This window comes from Nanorana parkeri, unplaced genomic scaffold (genome assembly GCF_000935625.1).
Source record: "Nanorana parkeri isolate BGI_ZX_2015 unplaced genomic scaffold, ASM93562v1 scaffold1023, whole genome shotgun sequence".
Taxonomy (NCBI): domain Eukaryota; kingdom Metazoa; phylum Chordata; class Amphibia; order Anura; family Dicroglossidae; genus Nanorana; species Nanorana parkeri.
Genome location: NW_017307291.1, coordinates 172,736 through 199,074, shown reverse-complemented (window position 1 = coordinate 199,074; position 26,339 = coordinate 172,736). Strand labels below are relative to the sequence as shown.

General features: G+C 45.0%; 1 protein-coding gene across 1 annotated transcript in view; it reads right to left on the bottom strand.

Moving 5' to 3' along the window:
• LOC108795896 (neural-cadherin-like) overlaps positions 1-26,339 on the bottom strand; it is a 71,739-nt gene that overhangs the window by 6,715 nt on the left and 38,685 nt on the right. The window contains exons 19-30 of the mRNA XM_018567225.1: positions 25,485-25,575; positions 24,673-24,857; positions 22,743-22,975; positions 22,192-22,469; positions 18,988-19,202; positions 18,674-18,801; positions 15,507-15,622; positions 14,473-14,596; positions 11,704-11,884; positions 9,079-9,245; positions 6,687-6,951; positions 1,191-1,371 (exon numbers count right to left, since the gene is read on the bottom strand). Of these exons, the coding sequence (XP_018422727.1) occupies positions 1,191-1,371; positions 6,687-6,951; positions 9,079-9,245; positions 11,704-11,884; positions 14,473-14,596; positions 15,507-15,622; positions 18,674-18,801; positions 18,988-19,202; positions 22,192-22,469; positions 22,743-22,975; positions 24,673-24,857; positions 25,485-25,575 (2,164 nt within the window). The remainder of the gene's footprint in view (positions 1-1,190; positions 1,372-6,686; positions 6,952-9,078; positions 9,246-11,703; positions 11,885-14,472; positions 14,597-15,506; positions 15,623-18,673; positions 18,802-18,987; positions 19,203-22,191; positions 22,470-22,742; positions 22,976-24,672; positions 24,858-25,484; positions 25,576-26,339) is intronic.

The following is a 26,339-nucleotide window of genomic DNA, read 5'->3' as shown; positions in this document are numbered from 1 at the left end:
TGGAAGGGAATTCCAAATTTGTACTGCTTTCACAGTAAAAAAAAAACCCTTACAGAGGTTAAGATTAAACATCTTGTCCAACTTGTGGCCACCTGTCTACATCAGAGTCCTTAGCTTAAACAGTTTATTTCTGATACTGTAGTCACCATTGATTAACTTGTATATTGCGATGATATCCGCTCTTAAGCGTCTCTTCTCCAAGGAGAACAAGTTCAATTTCTGTAGTTGTTCTTCATAGCGACTTATTAATTTAATTGCCCTTCTCTGAACGCTCTCTAGTTCAAGGCCAGCGTTTTCTGAAAACTGGTGACCAAAACTGAACCACGTAGTCTAGATAAGGCAGAACCAGTCTTTTATAAAGTGGTGGGATTATAGTTTTATTTCTTGAGAAAATACCTTTTTAAATGCGTGATAGGATCTTGCTGGCTTTGCTAGCTGCAGCTTGGCATTGCATGCTATTGCTGAGTCTGTGGTCTACCAAGACCCACCAGATTGTCGAAAGGAGATGATGAAAGGTTTAATAAACCATTTACTTTACAAAAAGACATCCCGTATTTGCCGGGTATTACAGTCTTTTACCTTGTCCACGATCCCCGCTGTGTCCTCCGTCTTCCGTCCCTTGCGAGCGTCCGCGTTGCAGGGGGGGCGGAACCGGCGAGAATTTTAAAAAGTTTTTTTTTTAAACGAGAAGAAAAAAAATAAGACAAAAAAGGGGAAAATAAATAAATAAATAAATAATCAGACCGCCAGGGAGGCTAATCTGTCAGCCCGCTGGATGTGCGTTAATACTGTATGTACGGTAGCTCCGGCTACATACAGTATACCGCGCTGAGCCAATCACGGCAGGCTTTGTATTCATTAATAGAATACATCGCTTGCAGTGATTGGCTCAGCGCGGTATACTGTATGTAGCCTAAGCTACCGTACATACAGTATTACTGCACATCCAGCGGTATTGTATACCCGGCTTAAAAACATCCCCCGAAAATCGGTGGTCGTCTTATAAGTCTAAAAACTCATTTTATATGCTGGCAAATACAGTACTTGTGAGCAATATACTGGAGAGCTTTCAACAGTCTTGGAGACTCTTCTAAGCTCCATGAGTCAGAGAAATGGGGGGGTCTAAGAGTAGTAAACCCTGCCTCTCTCAATGAGGTCAGCACCAAATGCTTTGCTGTAAAATAATGTACCTGCATTCATGTTTTCTCCATAAATCAATACAGTTGAGGTGAGAGGGGCATGGCTGGTTCCTGCAGACATCCGAGTGGCATCCGTTGCTGATTCCCTGGGAGCTGACAAATGAGCTGTGCTCATTACCTTCTCCATCCAATGGCAGCACAAGACCATTGATGCGCACCTCCCGTAAACACCCTGTGCACAATTAATATCGCCTATTAATGCTTCTCTCTCTCTTAGATCACAGAAGACAAATATTCATCCATTTCACTGACATGACAGAAAAGAACATTAATGTTGTAGCTCAATCTGCAGATAAGAACATTCTGTTCCCTTTCTGGCTGTGCAGATTATAAAAGGTAAACAAACCTTGGGCCACTTTGCACGCAAAGCTAAACATCTGACTTGCTATAGAGAAATTTTGGGTTATCGGGGTGAGAATTTAATCAACTGTGTACCTATAATCTACAAATGCTGTACTATATGATTCAGGAACCTCAAAAGCCAAATTAAATACCTCTAAAATGAAAGCAGTTCAGATTGTTTGTTTTTTTATGGCCAGCAGCTCTTCACTTTCTTTCCTCCTTTGTTATAGGACACAGTATGCCTGTCTTTCTGTCTATGTTTTAGTAACCGTGCACTGCATTTAAATAGGTGTAGCGCTACCCAGAGGCGGCTCTAGAGTTTGCGAGGCCTTAGGCAAAACCTAAACATGAGGCCCCACTCAGGCCTGTGGGGGTCTTACCAGGGCTCTGTGGGGTTTAACCAGGCTGGTGAGACCCCGCAGAGCCCTGGTGAGACCCCACAGAGCCTTGAATAAATTAGGGCTCTGTAGGGTTTTACCAGGGCTGTGCGGTTTCACCTGGGGTCTCACCAGCACCAGGGCCTCACCAGGGCTCTGTGGGGTCTCACCAGGGCTCTGTCTGGTCTCACCAGGGCGAGATAGGGTCTCACCAGCACTAGGGCTCCGTAGGGTCTCACCGGTGCTCTGTGGGGTCTCAACAGCCTGGTTAGACCCTTCAGGGCCCTGGTGAGACCCCACATAGCCCTGGGGATGGTGAGACCCTACACAGCCCAGGTGAGACCCTACTGGTTAAACCAGGGCACTGTGGGTTCTCACCAGGGCGCTGTCTGGTCTCACCAGGGCGAGATAGGATCTCACCAGAACCAGGGCTCCGTAGGGTCTCACCGGTGCTCTGTGGGGTCTCAACAGCCTGGTTAGACCCCTTCAGGGCCCTGGTGAGACCCCACAGACCAGGGATCTGTGGGGTCTCACCAGGGCTCTGAGGGGGCCTCACCAGGGTAGCAGGGATCTGTGGGGTCTCACCAGGGCTCTGAGGGGGCCTCACCAGGGTAGCAGGGATCTGTGGGGTCTCACCAGGGCTCTGAGGGGGCCTCACCAGGGTAGCAGGGATCTGTGGGGTCTCACCAGGGCTCTGAGGGGGCCTCACCAGGGTAGCAGGGATCTGTGGGGTCTCACCAGGGCTCTGAGGGGGCCTCACCAGGGTAGCAGGGATCTGTGGGGTCTCACCAGGGCTCTGAGGGGGCCTCACCAGGGTAGCAGGGATCTGTGGGGTCTCACCAGGGCTCTGAGGGGGCCTCACCAGGGTAGCAGGGATCTGTGGGGTCTCACCAGGGCTCTGAGGGGGCCTCACCAGGGTAGCAGGGATCTGTGGGGTCTCACCAGGGCTCTGAGGGGGCCTCACCAGGGTAGCAGGGATCTGTGGGGTCTCACCAGGGCTCTGAGGGGGCCTCACCAGGGTAGCAGGGATCTGTGGGGTCTCACCAGGGCTCTGAGGGGGCCTCACCAGGGTAGCAGGGATCTGTGGGGTCTCACCAGGGCTCTGAGGGGGCCTCACCAGGGTAGCAGGGATCTGTGGGGTCTCACCAGGGCTCTGAGGGGGCCTCACCAGGGTAGCAGGGATCTGTGGGGTCTCACCAGGGCTCTGAGGGGGCCTCACCAGGGTAGCAGGGATCTGTGGGGTCTCACCAGGGCTCTGAGGGGGCCTCACCAGGGTAGCAGGGATCTGTGGGGTCTCACCAGGGCTCTGAGGGGGCCTCACCAGGGTAGCAGGGATCTGTGGGGTCTCACCAGGGCTCTGAGGGGGCCTCACCAGGGTAGCAGGGATCTGTGGGGTCTCACCAGGGCTCTGAGGGGGCCTCACCAGGGTAGCAGGGATCTGTGGGGTCTCACCAGGGCTCTGAGGGGGCCTCACCAGGGTAGCAGGGATCTGTGGGGTCTCACCAGGGCTCTGAGGGGGCCTCACCAGGGTAGCAGGGATCTGTGGGGTCTCACCAGGGCTCTGAGGGGGCCTCACCAGGGTAGCAGGGATCTGTGGGGTCTCACCAGGGCTCTGAGGGGGCCTCACCAGGGTAGCAGGGATCTGTGGGGTCTCACCAGGGCTCTGAGGGGGCCTCACCAGGGTAGCAGGGATCTGTGGGGTCTCACCAGGGCTCTGAGGGGGCCTCACCAGGGTAGCAGGGATCTGTGGGGTCTCACCAGGGCTCTGAGGGGGCCTCACCAGGGTAGCAGGGATCTGTGGGGTCTCACCAGGGCTCTGAGGGGGCCTCACCAGGGTAGCAGGGATCTGTGGGGTCTCACCAGGGCTCTGAGGGGGCCTCACCAGGGTAGCAGGGATCTGTGGGGTCTCACCAGGGCTCTGAGGGGGCCTCACCAGGGTAGCAGGGATCTGTGGGGTCTCACCAGGGCTCTGAGGGGGCCTCACCAGGGTAGCAGGGATCTGTGGGGTCTCACCAGGGCTCTGAGGGAGCCTCACCAGGGTAGCAAGGTTCTGTGGGGTCTCACCAGCCTGGTAAGACCCACAGACCAGGGATCTGTGCGGTCTCACCATGGCTCTGAGGGGGCCTCACCAGGGTAGCAGGGTTCTGTGTAAACCAGGGCTCTCCACAGGGCTCTCACCTGCTTTCCACAAGGCTCTCCAGGCTGCCACTCAAGTACTGTGTGTGCTGTGCTGGCCGTGTCTTGAGGGCGTCTCCATCAGCTTCTGCAGTTAAACTCCGCCCTCCCAGCCAGAGATCCTCGTGTGGTGGATGGGAGGGGTGAGGTCTCTTCTTATTGGCTGGTGGGCGGAGCTCCGTGCAGAAGACGAGCCGATGATCCGCACCAACGATCGAGGTAACGGATGACCTCTCAGCCCTGTCACTGTCAAACTGAGAGTCTCAGTTTGACAGCTACGTGGATGAGAGCTGACAACGCTACCTGGCTGCCGTCCTGACAGGGCAAACTAGGCGGCCGCGAGCCCTAAGGCGATCGCCTAATTTGCCTAATTAAAGAGCCGCCTCTGGCGCTACCCCGGTAGGAGCCGCTGAATGCCCGGTTCATTTGTGGTCTGTCTAGGGTATGATCTTCAAAGGTGGGAGGGGAAGTGCTCAGACTGAGTTGTACCTGCCTAGCAGGTGGGGATCTGGCTGGGTGGGGGGGAGAAGGTGTACTGGGGTCTAAGACCACTTGGGCAAACGACGGGTGATGGTGAGGCAAGGATGAATATAGATCCTCAACAGGAAAAACGCCGGTCATACTCCTGAAGTCCTCAGGTTCCAGGAAACTTTTGGCTGAACAGCACCCATCCCTAATCCATGGCTGGTCCCGGCTAGTCTGTGCACATGGCAAATACCTCCAGCTTGTACCACTGGTTGAGTGAAACTCAGTGATTGGTTGCTGTACTGTGCATACACTACAGTGTCCCTCATTGGCTGTCCCACAATATCACACTCCACCCAGGGAGTACAGGCAATACCAGACACCTGGAATTAACCAGATAATTGCCACTATAAATCCAGCCAGGCTGACTACAGCGCTGGCAATCACTAAATGTCTAGTAGCCACATCACGCAATCACTAAATATCTAGTAGCCATATCACGCTATCACTAAATGTCCAGTAGCCACATCACAGAAGGTGATGGCGGCTTCATAGGTAAATATGTTGGGGTTCTACTATCATTCAAAAGCAGCAAGTATACCAGAGGAGGAAGAAGCATGTATAGTAATAAATGGTGTCAAGTCACAAGAAAGAATGTTGACTAATGTACTGTATTTATTAGTATTAGGCATTTTTGGCAGGGCAGTAGTGTGCAGAGAGTTAACCGATAATGGTTCCGATACATCAAGCTGCAGTAGCACTTAAGGTTTGCTAAAGGAGTACTAAAATAAATGTCTGTACAATTATCCTTTACTTAAACCCTCATAACCCCACAAAGTCTTATATTCACCTGTCCAAGCTCCTGCAATGTCCACGCAATATGACTCAAACAGTCAATGGCCAGCCCCTAGCTTTGTGTGCACATGCATAGAAAACACCTGATTAATTCCCATGGAGAGGTTTGTAAGCAGGTTTAGGGTGTAGCGGCTTCACAGAGGGAATCACACGTAATGGTCTTTTGAACAAGATAACGTTTATTACCGGAGAGCCGGTAGTAGGAAGAATATTTACAATAGTAAGGCCAGCAGTTTCACTCCAGGCATGGAGTCACTTCTGATATGAAGGTAGTAGTATTCGTTAGCACTATCAGCACTTCCCACCAACTGGCAAAGTACAAATCCAATCACACAAGGTGTATCTGTAAAGGCGGAGAACACGGTACCCGGGAACAGCGGTATTCGTTCCATACAGCGAGATACGAGTCTGGCACACTCTTCCCGCACTCACAGCGCGGACACAGGTTTGGCTCTAAGCACTGGGAGCCTTTCATCCGATCAGGACTGCCGATGCAGGACTCCGTAGGAACCCTGAACTATCCCTCACAGGCCGGAACACTTTCCCTGAACTCTCCTAACTCTCCCTCACAAGCGGGGTACCTGTCCCTGTCTACTTTCACACGTGTTCTGCCCAAAAACGTGGTTGGGCTTCCTATATAAGATAACCACCCCAAAATGGCCGACCAAATCCCTCGAGAATTCCTGTCCTATCAGGACACCCGGCGTCTCCAAAATGGTGCTGGAGACAATAATAGAGACTAAACAGTTCTGAACATATTTACACATAAACATATCAAAATCGCTGAAAGTAGTTATATACACTGGTTAACCCACTTTATCCTGCAGCCAGCTAGGCTGCCCTGTCACTGGCAACTGCGTACAGGTTGACTATCACTAAGATGCATGAGAGACATCTGCTCCATAGGAATGAACAGAATTTGTACACAGGTAAAAGAAAGCGACTAGCCGGGAGTCATCTGGCTGTAGCGTACACAGGTGCCTCTTATACTTTGGGGGCGTTGGGGAAGGAGGGGATACATTAGAGGATAACATTTCAAAATGAAAAGGTATCCTTAACATAAAAGAGAGACCACTTTAGCGTGCCTTAAGTGCTCCTGCAGCCTGTAGAATTTATATATTGTACTAAATTTGGACACAAACTTTTCATTTTATGATCTGAGCATTTTTCTACATTTAGATAAAAAGCATACAAGAGTGGAAATTAAAGAGGTTTAATAAAAAAGTGAATTAGAACTTATTATGGGTTTATGTTGCTTTGTGCACACACTTACCTTGGAAATCATTCTCAGCTTGCTGTGGTAAGCTGTTTGCTAACATGACACTTGATGGATCAGCTTCGAACAATCCACTTTTTCCCATAGTAGCTGTCACTTCTCGGACGCCACCTCCTCTCTCAATGCGCAATGTGAAGACATTGCCATAGCGCTCCAGGCTCAGCCGTACCCATCGCCCGTGATCTATACGCAGGTCGGGCAGCCTGATCACATGACTCCGCTCCCCAAAGTTGAAACTAACAGCAAAGTGTCCTGCATTGATCTGCAAATGATTTAATTAGGGAAGTTCCTGAAAGTAGTATTAAACGGTCAAACTTTTTTCAAAAATGAATTCCGACCAAACAAATATACATTGCCCAGCAAAGGATTTCTTTACATTTTCGCCCAAGCTCTTACTGTTATGTTTCTAAACAGCTGACTCCAACTCTCTCAGCTCGGCTTCCCTGAACTTCCTGTTAAGTACAAGACCACAAGAGACAGAGTAATCTTCAGCAACTGTCAATCTACTGGTCTTGAAAAGGGAAGGAGGAGGAGGGTAGGGGATTGCCTTGCTGTGTTTGTGGAGACAAACATAGCTTACTAGCAAACACAAGGGTGGCTCCATGGCACCCTGCAAGGAGCCACCCTAAAACAGGATATCAGGGCCAGTGCTCTGCCCAGTTGGAATGACAGATCAGCGTTCCTGTCAGGGATACCAGCACAGGTGACCCCACACCTGCGCAGGTACCCACACAGGCCGACCAAACACGTGTGACCTCACGGACCAGGCAAGTATGTTATATATAGATAGTTTTAATAAACATATCAAACTAACAGAAACAACCAACAACAGGCACAAACCTATAATGTGACCCCCGACACCTATAACATATAACAGGTGTAACAACACAGGAAACAGGGCTCAGGACAGCAAACAGGAGACAGGGTACAAGATTGCATACAGGTCAAAGGCTCGGGACTGCAACCAGGTATTAAGGCTCAGGACTGCAACAGGTAACACTGGAAACAGGGTTCAGGATTACAATCAGGGTTCAGGACTCAGGCAACAGGGGAAGGCAACGGAATACTGAGCCAAGGTCCAGACTGCAGGGAGGGTTTAAATACCCTCCCAGGAAGCAATAGGTAATGGGCTGATTACTGGCAGCTGGGAGACACCCACAGGTGAGCACTGGAGCTGCAGGTACCAGCACCACCCAGTGGTGGTCTGGTACCTACCGTAGCAGTTCCTGGTTGCCTGGAAAATCCTGCAGGTGAGCCCAGGAACTGCAGGGCTTAGCTCCGGCGCTCTGGATCCTAACAGTACCAAAATGACCTCGGGATGCTGATCTGTCATTAAACAATAACAAATGGGCGGAGTCCCACCCAGTTGTTATTCATGGGACCTGCTAGAAGACTCTAGCATGCCGGGCAATAGGAAACAGTTGGGCGGAGCTAGCGGTCACTGCTGGCTCCGCCCAATTGTTTTTCTTTTCTTTTTTTAAATATCTTTATTTTTTAATTTTACTATTTATTTAAAAATGTTTAAACCTCTTTTTTCCCTACTGTTTTCACTGATTTTCTATTCTGCTCGGTACCACGGAACTCAGCGGCATTAGGCTATTCACTCACTGCCAGATGTTGGATCGGCTGAGTCGAAGTCCTTCTGCAATTCGGCTCAACCGAACATACAGAACATGCTCCGCTGACTGAAGGCAGCTATACAGAGCCAATGTACGGCTGATTTCAGCTGCACAAGCCAGAGGTGAATAGCTCGGTTATTAATTCGGCTGCCTAGTGAATAACCCTGTAAATTGCTAAACTGCAGTGTAGTCTGCAGAGAGTTGTTAGGGGCGCAGGACCTGACTGTGCTGATTGGCAGGGGTGCTTGGATAACACCAGCTGTACACAAATATAGATCCTTCGGTGAGAAAAAACAGGTAAAACCTTTCAACTTAGCGGTAGCAGTTGGAATTCAGCTTTGACAAACAATATTTCACTTTACCAAACAGGAGAGCTTGACTGATCTTTATTTAAGGGAGCGTTATATGGGGAAAGATTTAATGGTCACAGATTCTTGGCAGGGTTCAGAACTTCTAATTCCATAAGCTATGTAATACTTGTATACTGTCTGCAGTTATGATTAATAATACAGACGCTGTGTATAAGTTCTTGTTAGGGTGCTCTGCATTTCAGGTGCAGACAGTGACCATGTTTCATGTTACACCCTAAATATGGTCCAAAAGGTGGAATTAGCCTCTAAGGAACAATAGTAATATTTTGAAATACTCGTTCTATGAGCTCATGTGATGATGTCATTATGATAAATTGCCATAACGTTCTTCAAGCTACTAGCTGAGAATATTTCATTCATCATCAGGGGTAATTAACCCCCAGCATGCTTGTGGCTCACCTCCAGCTTCAGGAAAGAAGATCTGTCCCTGGAAGTCAGGTGGAGTATAGAACTGGAAGATATTCGTGTTCGAAGCATAAGCTGTACGTAAGTATAGTGCGGGCTGAGCGGATGATGAATCACATAATGAATCCAACTTCCTTTCTCAAAGCTCCATTCCTGTAGAACTAAGAGACACATCATACACTTTCATGTGCTACGTATTAGAATAATAGAGATGCACATGAGCAGGGTTACAAGTATATATGTTTAATATTATAGCAAGTATACATTTATATTTATAACAAGGTTCATTAATTTGCAGGCTAGGCTACAATTGCTAGCTAGATGTCGTGGTGTTGAACATTTCTACATTCCTTATGCTTACTTTACAAACTCAATGTCAATCTGTATCTTCTTTTAGATAACTGCGTTGTCCACTTTTATTCGCATGTCCTTTGTTTGTCATATTCATTGGGGTTGATTAAAGGAATAGAGTGTGTTTCCTCTGCAAAGTGAACATACTCTGCTCCTTTTGTAAATGAACCCCAATATCTAACTGTTTTTGACTTAGCATATATGAAGGGGCATATTTATATAGCAGTGAATGTGAAATTCACCAAGCATTCATTGTCGGTGAATTATTCACTGTATATTAAATATATTGACCAGGAAGATTCACCTGTAGTGAATGTTTGGTCAATGTCACATTCACTGCTTTATAAATATGTCTTTAATTCAGCATTTCTCAACCTTTTTTTAATCCCAACACCTTAAACATATGCAAAATCTTGAGGCACCCCAGTCTAAAATGTAATTGCTTTTTAAGTGGGCCCCATGCAAAAATAAACAAAAAAGTGGGTTTTCCTCCTCACATCAAAGTGCCCCTTCAAATCAAAATCCCCCTTCAAATCAGAGCCACCCTTTGCATCGGTAGCTCTCTTTCACATCAGGAGCCCTTTTTCACATCAGATCCCCCCACCTTCCTTTCACATCACGGTTCCCCCTTCACATCACAGTCCCCTTACCACAACATTTTGAGTCACCCCTGAGCAAGCCAGACTTTCTTCTATTTTTCAAATAAACTGCATCAAATTTCTCTTTGATATGTCATCAAACGTTGCAAATCTTAATACAGCAATAATATTTAATTTGCTATGCATTGCTTCTATTTATGTCTAAAAATACTGGAATCCAATGTGAGTGCATGATAACACACCTTAAATACAACCATTTGTCCCTGAAGACATGCTGCATTTGTCTTGTTTCTGAGTCATGAGAAGGAAGACAAATGGAGCATGTCTTCAGGGAAAAATGGGGCTAAGCAGCAGAAACGTTTCAGAGCCACAAGAGAACTTCATCATCACGCATCTGTCACAATTGTCTGGTTAAAGTAGAACTATGAGATAAGTGATTTACACTCATCCTCATAGTTAGAGCCGATGTGTGACATTGAAATGTCACAAGTCGACTCTATAGATCGGGAAGTGACGAACACATACCATCGCTCGCTCAATTCCCGATCATCTCCCAGCAGAGAGCAGTGACTGTCAGTCACCACTCCCTGAGGGGATTTCCCCCCCCCCCCCTCCTATCCTCCAGCACTGACTGCAGGGATGGACGGGGAGGGGGCGAGCACAGCAGGCTCCGCCTCCAGATAGGCAGAGCCCGCTGTCAATCAGCCAACTGGGTGGCTCTCGACAGTATTATCTGGATCCGTCCCGGCTGCGGCGCTCTCAGTATATAGCAGGCAATAGCCCGCTATATACTGAGCTTTGGGTCACAGGGGACGCAAGTATATGTCCTCCTGTGACCCTAAAGAGAACTATGGGATAAAAAGGTTACCCCATAGTTCTCTTTTAAGGTGTTCTCTTGTGGCTCTGAAACATTGTTATTGTTTTTCTTCATGTAACAAATAAAAGTTCATGATGAGCAATTTGCTGTGCTGGTTACACGCTTCTCATGTTTGATCGGACCACAATGGAACTATCAGCCAGTGCCAATGCCACTGTTAGCACCCTGACTTTGGGTCAATACACTGCATGGAGTGTGCATGAATTTATTTTTAATTTGCTTCAGAATCAAACCCTTGTGTACAAAATCCCTGAACTAAAACAGTTCATGAATCCACAAAACCTTCATTTCACACCTTTTGGCAGAATGTGCAGAATACCAGTCCAGGATGGGCCTAGAAAAACTGAGAAAGTTAAAAAATTTATTTTTGCTATTTTTTTGTAGCGTTGGCTGACCTCTGATTAGTTTCTAGCAGTCTAATCTTTATACAGCTGAACCATAGTAGAAAATACAACACCCATGTTCAAGAACCTGACTTTACTCACTACTGATGGAACTAAAACATAATGGGGGGAATTCATCAAAACTGGGGCAGACAAAATCTGGAGCAGATTTGCACTGCAGCCAATCAGCTTCTCTGTCTCATTTTCAAATCTTACCTGGGCAAACTGAAGAGAGATGCTGATTGGTTGCCATGGGCAACTGCTTCAGATTTTGTCTGTTCCAGTTTTGATAAATTCCCCTCTATGAATCCTGTGGAATCTGATTTGATACATAAATGAGTTGTTTAAGGAAGTTAAAATGGTTAATAGATTACAACATCATATTTATCTTTGGTTCTTTATACTTTACCTGAATCACAGAGCTCCCCATAATGTCCTGGATGGCAGGCACATTTAGCAGAGGTCCGATCACTTATGCAGAATCCATGTCTTCCACATCCTGGCGACCCAATCGTACTGCACTGCTCATCTGTCATAGCACAGCCTGCAGCACTGTTCACTGACTCCAGGGGCTTTTCCAAATCATACACCTGACAAACACACAAAGAGTTCAGTTGGTTCATTTTCCTTCTAAAAATAGACACTGCAACCTATGCGTTTGTATATAATCACCATGGACCACCAAAATCCACATACATGTGCAATATTCCAGTCTTTAGGGATATATCTTCGTAGACAGTTGTCAGGGGAACATATGTCCCCATGGGAAGATTTCCCTTCTATTCCTGTTCTGGTGGAAACTAAAAATGTTGGATTTCCCCTCACTTTCATTCCTGGTGACATTGGTGATCAGGACAATTAGAGGGAGTGAATGTCGGGGACACAAAAGAAAAAGAAACAACTTACAGGCATTCTAACTAGAGGTGCAGCGGAACTGAATTTTCAGACCAAAATCGAAAATAAAGAATTCGTCAGGCCGAAACCGAAAATTATTTTTCTTTTTAATCTTTTTTAAATAATTTTTTAATACTTTATTTATTTATTTAACTTTACTGTTGGGGACTCTGGGCAAATATCAGGGGTCTCAACAGACCCCTGATATTTCCCTTTTGAAATAGAAAAAGAAATTGAGAACACAGAGTCCTCAATCTCTTTTTCTGCAGCCCCTGTTATCAATGAACAGGAAGCCTCTATACTGAGTGTTCCTGTTCATTCATAAACTGCGGATATAGTATGAATTACTATGTCCACCACAATCATGTTATTATGTCCACAATCAAACAGGAAGTGATGTAGACCACTTCATATTCATTCATAATTGGGGACATAGTAAACATACTATGTGCTCAATTATTTACAAACATTCAGCAATCAGCTGAGCGCTTGTAACCCGCTCTCCATCCTGACTCGCTGTCACAGGAGGCTGAGCCGGCGGTGCAAGGAGGAGAGCTCAGCCTCTTATGACACAGCTGACAGGTGACTCCTCCCCCGCACCACTGGCTCGGCCTCCTGTGACAGCTGTCTCTTCCCCGCACTGCTCTCCATCCTGATCTGCCTGTCACAGAAGGCCGAGTGGGGAGGAGAACTTGGCCCCCTGTGATAACACTGAAAGCGCTCTGCTCCCCTCCCCACTCTGCCTCCTGACAGTTTCTCTTCTGCCCGCTGGGCGCTGCTCTATGTCACAAGGGACACAGATCAGCACCCAGCAAGGAGGAGAGAAACCAGGGATGCTCCGTATTCTCAGTCAAAAAATTGTACCATTTTTGTGCGATATGCTTTGGCGGCTGAGACTTTGGTGCATCCCTAATTCTAACTCCTCGCCATTCTATCCAAATGAAAAAAATGTTGGCCATTAGTTATACTTTTACAATTCTACATTTCCTCAAAGATTCATCTGTATGGTGCTTCTTCCTTTTTGTACATTAGACTTGGTTCGGAGTAAAGCTGAACACAAGCAAAGTCCACACTTTATATGTCTTATGATCAGGGCCAGATTTACCATTAGGCAGAGTAGGCACATGCCTACAGGCAAATATGTCTACTCTGCCAAACGCAGAGGAAGGACCCCGGCACCACGTAAGGCTGCCTTGTAAAACGCCTGTCTGATGCGGATAGGCATTTAGGGCAGTCTTACGTGACACTGGGGTCCTTCTCTGCATATGTGAAATCTGGTGGGTCCTGCAGCAGGTAAGGGTGCCGGCTCAGGCTAAACAGATTTTCATACATGCTTATGAGCGCCTGAAATGGAAATCCAGCCCTGCTTATGATGTGATCTATAGAGGATCTTGCATCATCATAAAATTTAACCCTCCCCCCCACTGTAGATGCATAGATAAGACTTAATCATCGCCTGAAAGAGACATGGCTACCATTGCTACCTCTTAGCCTCTAAGGATGGTTGACTTTACAGCTATGCATACTTATTCCAGGTCCGTGACTAAAACCTTGTGGAACCCTGTTGGTCAGTGTACTAACCAGACAACTAGCATCTTCAGAAGGGGATTGGCAATGGTGGTCCCTATGTGTATCTTAGGAAGGATTTGCTTGATAGCCCAATTCCAGTTTGGGCCAAATACTTTAGAATCCCTTGAAAGCCCTTTAAACAGCAGCCCAGGTGCTGTCCCCCACAGACTCACTGATCCAGCAATGTAGTGCCTTTTCCTATCTGAGTTGAATGATGCCCAGTGTATTGAACCTGGAGTTGGCCTTCAACATATCAACATACCAGAGTCTCTACAGCCATCAATTTACTTTAGACATGTCATCCTTACCCTCTGGAAGCTCTATAGTGGACTGGACCTATAGCGCATAGAGAAAGCTCGCTTCCTTGTGTCAGTTTGCTCTCACTGACTCTGAAGCTGCCACCCATCACATGTGTAGAAAACTGAACTGAATGGTAAGTGGGTTTTCTTATCAGTTTGGCATTTTGCCAATGGTGAGTTGTAATTAGAGTCATAGAGGGGCAAAGTGCTTTACATTTCTAAATATGCATTTGTAGATCATATTACAACTGTTTTATGGGTTTCTTTAAAAATTTAATAACAAAAACAAATCATTACTCAATGAATAAACATCACAAAATGATTTTATATAAAAATAAGGCAGATGAAGACACAACTAGATCTTAGACTGTGCTCACACATCCAGACATTATATACCATACTGGACCCTATCTTACCTTACTATCAACCTGCAGATTCCTGATACAGCCAGAAAACCCCCTGAAGTGGATGGATCGATGAATGCTGCCTGGTACATTCTTTACTCCTCCAAGCTGCAGGGGCTGATAGACATTGAGGAATCTATACAACAAGAGGCAAAGTTTACAGAAAACATTCAATATCAAAACAGATTATTATGCAGTGACAAATAAAAATATTTGATTATATTTTATAGATGTTATCATTTGAATTTGACAAGATTTAACTCATATGCCAGCAATATATAGGTGTAGTCTATTTCAAAAGCCACTTTATTTATTACAGATATTTATATAGTGACGACAATTCACAGACTACACATTCACATACCCATAAGGAGCTTACAATCTAAGGTCCCTATCTCACATGCACATATACAGGGCCAATTTAGACACAAGCCATTTAACCTTCCGGCCTGTTTTTGGACTGTGGGAGAAAACCCACACAAGCACAAGGAGAACATGCAAACTCCCGGCAGATAGTGACATGACCAGAATTTGAATTTGAACTTGAACTTGAACTTGAATTAGGTAGCCCCACTACAAGGATAGTTTGTTTCTTTTTTTTTTTTGAGATAAGCTTTAAAATCTATTTTAAATGTTCATATTTTGTAATAACAACATTTGTTCATTTTTATGCAAACAAACCTTTTCATGCAATGGATTTTTCTTGAGTATATTCAAAGTCCCTTGTTCCTTCCCCACAGTTATAAATTATCCAGGATAACATTAGCAGAGGTGAATGTTCGCATTTTGGCTCTTTTGCAAGACACTCATACAAAAAACTTTTCAGCATTCGACTTTGTAGAACAATAGAAGCTCTAGTGCTTACAGGGGGAGGTGATATGTCTTCCTCCTAGAGAAGATGACAGGCATGGCTGACTATTCCTCCCAACTTACTCCCTCACTCCAGTAGATACTAAATCTACCACTTATCTTACCCGACTGTCAAGTCAGCAACCAATCCTAAATGCAGTGGCTCCTATGTCCAAAAGGGCCCATTTTCTTATTACCTCTTGCTCCCAGGTGTTTCTCCAGACACTTCACACCTTGATCGATCTGTTGATATTCCATCAGAGTCTTCATTCACCAGCTCTCCCAAGCAGTTATCAAGGGTCATCTTCACTCTCTAATGACAAAATATGCGACAAATTAGAAATATAAAAACAAATCCTCATAGCTCATAGCTGTAGATAGAAATGGCAGCTGTCAGGAACTTTACCAATCCTATCTAAAATCCTCTTCTTCCATTTAGCTGTTTTCCTTAGTCTGCTGTCCCTGGATAGTGAAAATTGTAGCCTCTAATGTCAAAGCATCTCTAAATATAATCTATTGATTACCCAGGAAAGCTTTTATTATACAAAAAATTACTGGATGTAAAATAAAGTGCACTTATCATTTTGCCCCTTTTTCCTGACATAAGAGACCCTACCTTCCCCCTCAGCAGATATATACTTACCTCAATCCAACTACTGCAGCCTCCGAAAATTCTTTACATCCCATCCCATAAGTATTCTCCCTTTTGGTCTTGCCTGTGCAGTAGAGCCCCATACATTTCTATGGGGCTTGTCTACATCTGTCAGCAGGGAAATGAGCCCTATAGATGTCTATGGGGCCCTATTGTACAGGTGCGGCCAAGAGAAAGAGAACTTGCAGCGCAGGATGTAAAAAAACACAGGTGGCCGTGGGCATCGAATCTTGGTAAGTATGTATCTGTCGAGGGGGAAGGTGGGATCTGTTAGGTCAAGGGAGGGGTGGCAAAAATAATTAGTCCACATTGTCTGAAAGTGCACGTATTCTTTAAAGGAGAACTATGGGGTTAAGGCTTTTCCCCATAGTTCTCCTTAGGGTAACGGGAGGACACAAACTAGCGTCCTCCCGTCACCCTAGGCTCAGTATACTGCGAGCTGTATCTCGCGGTATACTGAGATGCCGCAGTATACCGCAAGCTCCTGCTCGCGGTATACTGAGACGCCGCAGCTGAATCGGATCCCGACAATTGTGCCGGGATCCGCCCAGCTGCGTGACTGACAGCTGGCTCTGCCTATCTAGAGGCAGAGCCAGCTGTACCCGCCCCCTCCCCCGTCCGTTCTGCCAGTCAGCGCTGGCAGATCGGAGCAGGGAGAGGGGAATCCAGCCCCTCCCCCTGTCACGGCAGAGAGCCGTGACAGGATCGAGAGGTGAGCGAACGCCGGTATGTGTTCGCTCACCTCCCGATCTACTGAGCCGACCTGTGACAGTGTCATTGTCACAGGTCGGCTAGAACTATGAGGTGAGTGAAAAGCACTCACCTCATAGTTCTCCTTTAAACCAAACAGGCCGAATCTTTTTTGGTCTCTGTCCACTCCATGTAATGCCTTGAAATCATGGCAGTCATGCAGAATCTGGGCTAGTCAAGACTTCATAATGACTAGGAAACAAGGTACCTTTTCGGTAAGTTGTTTATTGGTTTAGCAGATCAGAGATTTATTTTTCATTCCTTGTTCCTATTTGCTCAGGTATGGCAAGCTAAAAGAAAAGAGTGGTCACAAAACAGGCCGTAATCTGAATTATTCCACATATGAGATGATTTGTATAGTAAAAGCCACAGTCAGTGTTTATTCACAGGTTACTTTTCCAGAAACCATTAATAGGGTTATATTATGTGGTCAGTTAGGATGCAAATAGTGCTTAATGGTGCCTAAAAATGTGGATGTATTTTTAGCTTTTTAGGTTTATTTTGGTTTTAGTCATTTTTACAAGTCCACATGCTGATAAACTGATATTTTATAAAATTTGTTTAATTAACTGCACAAAATGTTTATGTTAAAATTTAAATTAGACAGATTATATAAAACATAGTAGTAAAATGTCTCAGCAAAAGTAGTGGAGAATAGCTCTAAGGGCATCACCTTCTGGCTGCAAGTGATAATGTCACAGCTCATATTTAATTAACTAAAAGGAAATAAAATGTATATAAAAAATAATATTTTAAAATGTTATTCCTAAGGATGATACAAAGTATATAAAAGCACAATATTTTCCCTTTAAGCTATAATCTGATGGCCCAACAAACTCTGTTTCTTAATTTCAGGTAGGAATATTGTAATTCCCGGCTATACTGAATTTCTGATGTCAACTTAAAGGAGGACTATGGGGTAAGTGTTTTTCCCCATAGTTCTCTTTAGGGTCACGGGAGGACATAAACTAACCTCCTCTCGTGACCCAAAGCTCAGTATATCGTTGGCTATTGCCCGAGATATACTGACAGTGCCGCAGCCGGGACAGATCCCGACAATAATATCGAGATCCATCTGCCTATCTAGAGGCGGAGCCAGCTGTGCCCGCCCCCTCCCCTGTTCGTTCCTCCACTCAGCACTGGAGGATCAGAGAGGGGAGGGGGGAATCCCTGCGATGAGCTGACAGTCACCGCTCACTGCAGGAAGACGATCGGGAAGTGAGCAAATCACTGCATGTTTCTGCTCACTTCCCGATCAATAGAGCCGACCTGTGACAACTTCTTTGTCACAGGTCAGGTCTAACTATGAGGATGAGTGAAAATCACTCACCTCATAGTTCTCCTTTAAGCCCAGCAGCTCTAGTCTAGAATCAGAGGCCAATATACACTATAAACAGACACACATGAGTACAAATGCAAGACTGTAACAAACAGGTTTCATTCTAAAACAATGGCAACAAAGGAAAATAACGGTGACTTGTACAACCAATCAGAGCCTCCCAGTCATTATCTCTTGAAGGTTTGAAGAAAGGTTGTCCCTGTTGCTACTTTTATATCCATTAGTGCCAGTGCTAGACTATTTTGCGCCCTAGGCAAAACCAGCTACTTGCACCCCCACTCCCGTGGTGCAGCCCCCAATGCCCCCCCGCCCTGCGCAGCCCCATTCTCCTGCAGGTTAGCTTTTGAGGTGCATGTAATTTAATTGGAAATAGCCAATAGCAGACTGGCTATTGAAACCCCACCCAATGAGCAGAGGAGCAAACCTGAGAGAGAAAATTGTCTCTCAGTTACGCTCCTCTGCTCAGTGGGTGGGTGCAATAGCCAGCCTGCTATTGGCTTTTGCAATTTGAAATAGACAGGGGGGCGCCGTGGTGGGTGAATGGTCAAGGCTGCGCCCTAGGTAGCAGTGCACGCTAGGTGGCTGCCTAGTTTGCCTAGCGGCAGCACCAGCCCTGTACTTACCTTGCTATTGCTCATGATTTTTAGGTTATGCCAGCGCTGGTCTGACACTTCAGATTTTTTTGCAAACGTCAAGAAGAGAGATCCAGAGCCATGGTTAACAGAGAGGGAAAGAGATCCATTGTGAAGCTCTAAATAAGAGAAGCACAGCATTAATTTGTTATAAATACATCATTAATTAATTAGAGAGCTCAACTTTATATTTGTTTTATATTTCAGTTTGGGGATGAGCACCATGGGACTTGACCAGTGGCTGTTAAATGCCTCTGTGACCACAATGGCGACATATGTACACAGCAACAACAAGATATCCTCACCAAGAGCAATGAAATCCTCTGATTCTCCATGATCACTGGCAGACATGGGACCATTGTACAGCAGAAGGCCATCAGTTACGTCAGTGATGAAATCCAGGGAGATCTGGCTTTCATAGCAGAGCTGCAAGTGTGGAAACCAGGCATAACCGTGTCCAGTAAAGGAGCGTTTTGTTTGCTGACATTCAGGTCCGTGGTAAGCAGGGGGACATTCACACCTGAAATGCAAACCACAGCTTTATCTCACTGAAATAAATGCATTGTCTACTATAATTATACTGTTAGAAGGTAGCACTGGAGCAGAATTTCAACACAAGAACATTGTATTTGTGTATTTTTCTTTCTTATGTCTGATAATAATAGCATACCTCCCAACTGTCCCACGCAAGTGAACTTCCCACCTGCCCACCCTGTACCGGGCTTGGTTTTTTTTTTTCTTCTGGCTACTGGGGGGTTGGGTGAGCAGTTTGGGGTCTGTAAAGGTAGTAAATTATGTGCTGGTTGGAGTGTTTTTGGGGGACCCATCTCTGGTATGGACTCCTCCATTCATTGTGGTCAACTGGAGTAGACCTAGAATTCTTTGTATGGAGTTGATCTCTGTGGCAATTCATGACTTGTCCCCAAGCTGGTGTGTTTATGATGTGGGCCCATTTAGTTAATGCATTCCACAGAGAGAGTGGAGAGCTGGTGGTGGTTCCTTTATGGACCTGCAACCCTATTTTCCTGATCCGTGGCTGTATAATTGGGCAGGGGTGTATCCTTTGCTTAAATACATTGTGCCCTTTTCTCATCTCAGAAGATTTGAAGATATATAATATCAGCATAATATCATCTGCCAAACACAAGTCAACTAAATTCCTCTAGGCCTGAGTATATGTAAGATAGAAAAGGGAAGCACTGGGTGGTATAGAAAATATATCCAGTTACTTCTTGAGTCACAGCAGTGCCAAATTTGCCTTTATAGCAATATCAGCCAGCTAGATGACTACTACTAATGACTAACACTTGCATGCTGCATCCTAGCACAGGAAACTGTATGTTAATAGACCAGGTATAACTAAAGTTCATAAAGTTCATGGACTGATGTTACTTCGTATGTCTTAAGAGAGGAAATTCAGCTATGTGCTCTACAGCCTTGGTTCTCAACTGGTGGGTCGTGACCAAAAAGTGGGTTGCGACCCTGTGTTCAGTGGGTTCCCGTATGCCTTCCACTTTTCTAGGTGAGAGGCTCCTCAGGCTCCCCCTAGCGCAGCAATGTCAGTTCTTGCGCCAAGCAGCCATTCAAAATATGCTGCCTGGCGCCGAGTGTCAGGTTGAGGTGGGGTGGGCTCCATCCATATGTGCATTGCTTACAGCTCCCTCGTATGTCCTGTAGAGGTGCCTGGACCTGTGTGATGTAACATACTGGCTCTCGGCACCTCTACAGGGTGTGCAAGGGAGCTGTACAAGCGATGCACATATGGATAGAGCTCCATCACAGTACAGCAGCCCACACTGGTGGATCTTAAAAAAAGAACAAACATTTATTTTTTTGGACTGTGTATGTGTGAGATTGGGTATGTGGTTGTATGTTTTTGAGGGCCCATTCACACTAGTACAGTGCGTTAATCGCACAGTCCAGTGCGATTAACGCCCTGTACTTAGCAATCGCACCTACCAGGCATTTTTGTGTGAGAAGTGCATTGCCATTCATTTGAATGGCACCCCAAATGCACATCCCACCCACAGTTCTGTTGCCCGCATCGGAACGCGCAGTACCTCAATGCTGTGCGTTCCATTGCAGTGCAACTTGGGTCATGACTTAATGACCAAGTACAAATGTGGGTCCTGAGGTTACACAGGTTGAGAACCACTGCTCTACAGGATATAATGTACATGCCAGTCAAAATAGAAAATTAGGTATAGAGATGATGGAACAAAGCCTTTCTGCTCAGAGCTACAGTTCTTCATGCAGATACTGCTATATAATAAAAGTGTAGCCCCCATCACCTTTTGTGAGGTGGTTACTAGAAAGTTAGTGATTGCCAGGGCTGTAGTCAGTCTTGCTGAATTATAGTTGGCAGTTATCTGGTTAATTCCAGGTGTGTGGCATTGATTATACCTGGAGTGGAGTGTGACTCTGCTGCAGTGTGGGACAACCAATGAGGGGCAAGGTGAGTGTGTGTGCAGACAATCTCTGCGGCTCTCATAGCCAGTGTTGCATGCTGGGACAGTGCATCTATACTCTGAGGAATTTCCATGTGTCCAGGCCAGTTCTGGGACAGCCCAGAGTCCAGTCAGGGCTGGGTACAGTCCAGCCTGCCCCCAGGCTAGGCCAGGGGGTGGGAACACATGAATGCGGGAAGTGTTTCACTAGGCCTCAAGTTTGAAGGAGGCCTTGGCTATTGATTGAGGAAGAGAACCAAGGACATTGATGGCTTGATGGCTACCTGAGGTGTCTGGAATAAGGAGGACCTCAGGAGCAGGTCTAGTGTCTCTCATACTGAGGATTTTGTGCCAACCCCTATTCAACTGTGCTGCAAATTGATCTACACTGAATTACTAACAGGGAGTAGTGAGTCTGGATTTCTAGGCCCCTATATCCTCTCTCTCAGTGTGGATGTGTTAATAAAGTTCTTCAGCATCATATTCTGGCCTGGATATCAGCTCTGTTGGTCACTAGAAGAGGGCGGTTAATGATAATGGGGCAACTGGTTACCAAAATCCCCTAGACAGGCTATGGCTGACCCAGGTATTCCAGCGGCTCCTTCAGGGGTGAGCGCTACACTAGTATACGGCACTACCATTGATCTGTTTATGTGGAAACCTCTTTTTCCTACATGCTTGTAGCACAGGGGAGCTATTCCTGAACACACCCAATTTAAGCCCTCTGCTGTACTAAGAAGTTCTTTCCAGCCACCAATCAGATTGGGAAGCCTAACTTGGATGTTTGAATTTGATTTGTGGCACATAAAGGTGGGAGAGAGAGAGAGAGAGAGAGAGAGAGCGAGAGAGAGAGCGAGAGAGAGAGCAAGCAGGCTTCAGAAAAAAAGACCCATACACCCTACAAGTGAGGATTTCTCTGGAATCTGTCTGCAGTGTTTTCCAGGAAATTAAGGTTGAGGCTTTTTTTTGGCTTCAGCGCAGTTGCAATGTTCCCTGGATAAAAGTGTTGTGTGGAAACATTCATGTATGTATTACATATCATTGTATGCATCCATATCTCACCTATATCCAAGTGCAGTGTCTATGCAGGTGCCTCTATTAATGCATGGGTTGGCTGAATAGGAGGAGCAGGACAGGTGCTGATACTCTCGTGCAGCACAGGAGCATTGGACTTGTGTCACAACAGTTACCGATCCAAAGGAGACATTGGGAGATGTGATCATAGTGGGCATGTGTTTGTAGGTTTTTCCAATGATACATCCAGTCTTGTGGCTGCACTGCATCTTATCACACTCCTCTTCTCCAATGTGATCCACATGTACACCCAGTGCAGATTCTATCTGTGGAGAATATAATGTCATGCCTTCTTATCTACATTAGACTATTTTTACTGGTTGTGAAACGAAAATCAGTCAGGTCACATACATAAAGGCTTGTGCACAATTGAGACTAACAATAAAGTCTGGCTACTAGGTAAGATGTAGACATAGGAATGGAGGCTTTATCCCAAACAAAGCTCTACAAAAACTCTGGGCTCCATAACCCAGAATAAAACCTATTAAGAATAAAAGATAGAAGTGTGATTTCTTAAGAGTAGAAATATTTTACTACACCTTGTCTAGGTGGGATGCCACAATCCCATTAAGTTTTTCGGCCTGGCAATAAGGAGGTCCAGATACTGTAAACCAGACATCAGTTGTGTTATGCAGGACAGGAACATTCAATACACTGAACAGTTTCACATTCTCCTGTCCACAGGGGATTATGTCCGACAGAAGATCCCTCATCTGTTCATATTTGCTTCCGAAGTTGGGTTTCTGAGCTATGAATTCTTCAGCTGTGATACCTGAAGGTATAAGACATCACAACATATATTAGTATTTGGAGGGACACTATAATGGTTAAATAAAAATAGGCTTCTTCCGGTTCTAATGTGTATTTTTTTTGGATTGGCTCTTAACTCGGCCTTAGAGATGGAATATACAAAAGCCTGGACCTTCTTTAGGTGGTAATCCCAGTCAAGACTCAAAATAACAACATCATCTATATATGCCAAAGCGTAGGCTTGGTGGGGCTTAAGAATGTGGTCCACCACAGGCCAGGATCCCATGTAAGCCAGAAGGGAGTACCACGTACTGGTAGAACCTATCTGGTGTCACAGAAGCTGTCTTTTCCTTAGTCCTGGTTGTTAATACAACCTGCCAATTATCCTGAATAAGATCACGGATGGCAATTTACCTGGCGGACCCAAGCTCTCCATCAACTCACCCGCCCAGGACATGGTAAAAGCATCAAATTTAGACATTTCATTAAGTCTGAAGACATTGCAGAAACTCAGGCTAGCATTTGACTGAGGGATGAGCACTATGATCACTTGCTGTTAGATACCTCAAAGCTAAAATTTTCTGTACCTTTTATGAAACGTCTTTTCTCTAAGCCACAGTCAATTTTGCTTTGATATGAGGCCCCATCACAATGTCACGGTAAGTAACATTAGTTCAGCCGCATAATTCTGAAAACACCTCTTGATTTTTCTGCATTTTTAGAACGTAAATATCATATTGATGCTTGACAAAGATTCAGTGTGCTTGTAACTTATTGTTCACTGAACTGATATCTCAAAAAAGTAATCAGCCTACCCAGCTATCTTCTGTGAACTATAAAGCAATGTCCAAACACTTTCTAACCTAGGGTGACAACACTGCTCTTCAATACAGTACAGTGAATGAGTTTTGCCACCCAAGGAAAGGAAAAAAATACTGGCAAGATCACCAGGTGAAAATAAAAATCAAGAAATATCCTAAAAAAGAACCCGAATGCAGCCACCACATCTATGGACTGGTAGGCTGTAATACACTATATTACCAAAAGTATTGGGACACCCCTCCAAATCATTGGATTCAGGTGTTCCGTGAAATTTCCTTGCTCCTAAATATTCCACGGTCAACTGTTAGTGGTATTATAACAAAATGGAAGCAACTAGGAACAACATCAACTCACCAAGGAAGTGGTAGGCCACGTAAAATGACAGAGTGGGGTTAGCGCATGCTGAAGCGCACAGTGCGCAGAAGTCGCCAACTGTCTGCAGAGTCAATATACAGACCTCCTAACTTTATGTGGCCTTCAGATTGGCACAACAGTGTGTAGAGAGCTTCATGGAATGGGTTTCCATGGCCGAGCAGCTGCATTCAAGCCTTACATCACCACGTGCAATACAAAGCGTCTGACTGAGATGCCATTAATGTGTGTGTAAAGGCAAGCGTCCCAATACTTTTGGTAATATAATGTATAATACATTTTTGTTTTGGGGTTTGGATACACTTTAATGCAGGAACATGCTGCTCATACGTATGTGATCTAAGTGTTTTCCTGTCTAGAGCTTCCTCCTATTTTCCTTTCCAATCCATATCCACCCTGTGGCCCCATTGTCCTTTATCATCTACTTTTTCTCAAATGCCTTTTTTCCCCAAAACCTGCCATGCAGCCTAACGGTATTGTGCATGGTATTAGCATATTACAAAATGCAGATTAATTCATTCTCACCATGCAATCTCATGGCTCCAGCATTATGAGCTTCCTTCTCAGTAATGTCAGTGAGGACAACCTTAACTGTAGAGACCACATCAGGCCACACACCATCTGTCACCCTCACCCTCAGTTTATAGGTGCCTGGCAGAGCCCCTTCTCTTATGGTCAACATGCCGGATGCATCATGGAGAGAGAAAATCCTGCGAGATTTAATTGTGATAGCATTATGATTACCCATATGTTTTGAAGTTTAGCTACATACAGCCTAAAATACATAAATGAAATATGTAAAATATATAAAATAAATCTACTGTACATAGAAGTGTGAAGGTATTCATAGCAGTGCTTTATTGGTTTACACTTCCAAGTGAGCAACAGCTGCAAGGACCTACCAAGCACATAATACTTTTTTGTGCCATAGGATATTAGATTATTATTGAGTGCGTGTAGCCAGTGTTCTGTGATGATATGTAGATATAGATAGTTTTTTGAGATTGTAAGCTTTTTAGGACAGATTTCCTATTAAAAGTGTTTCATATATTTGTGCATGCTTTAATGTTATTAGACCATGCACTGAGAGTCTTGATGGTACCAAAGAAAACTAATAGAATACATTTTTTTCAGCACGCTGGCCAAGTCTGGAAGAAAACGCATGCAGGTTTGCAGTCTGTCTGCCTTTCAGTTATAATTCAACCTGGGTATGGCTTCCTGATTCAGCAAGTAAGTATAAATATTAGTAAGAAGTGATTTCTGATTTATTATTATGGGTTACTGTCTGCACTTTGCACATCATTCTTGCTCTTTTCAGTATTCATGACTTCACTTACCTCGATTTACTTTCTAGGTGATACGATTTGTGTTCCCAGTCATCTAGGTCTGGCGCTACCACTTTTCCAAGGGCAACCGCTGTTAGCATTCCTTGAAGAAATAAAATACTACATTTTAATATTTGTGGAGGGTAGGTTGGTATTATTGTGCTGCAGTGCATTTTTTTTAAGGTGGTAGGGGAATCTGTCTGTGTTCTACAACCGGTAAAATAAAATCATGTGCTAATGATGACCTTGCATGAGCACATAAACAGTCAATATGACTGCAGCTATTGCTTTAAAGGGACAGTCCAACACCCACTAGTGTCTTTTATTTTCTGGCGCTCCCACAAAATTTACCCGATCTGGACCATGCTGCATTTTCTGTTATGCAGAGGAAGAGATCCCCCCCCCATATGAATCACTAATCAATCTATATACTGTCAACTGTTCCAAACATAAAAACAAAATTAGCATGCATCTCAGTGCCATATCTCTCTTATTTTGCATTGAAATGCCCGTAGAAATTTCTCCTACTTCTCCTCTTGTCTTTGGTTTATAGCTTTTACATTTTTGTAATAATCAAATATTCAAGACATGTCTCCCATTTGACATTTACTCCAGAATGCCCTCTGTTCACATCTTGTTGCCTGAGCATTTCAAAGGCTCTATGAGAGGGCATCTCTTCAGGAAAGACTATCAAATTCACAAGTACTAGCTCAGGCTCTACACACTGGCACTGATTCCTTCGCTCCTCTAACTTATTCATATCCATACATATTCTTTCCATATGCTTACTAGTTACCTCCATGTCCACGAAACTTTATGTGATATGTGCACTTCTATGGGCTGTATGGATATATATATATATATATA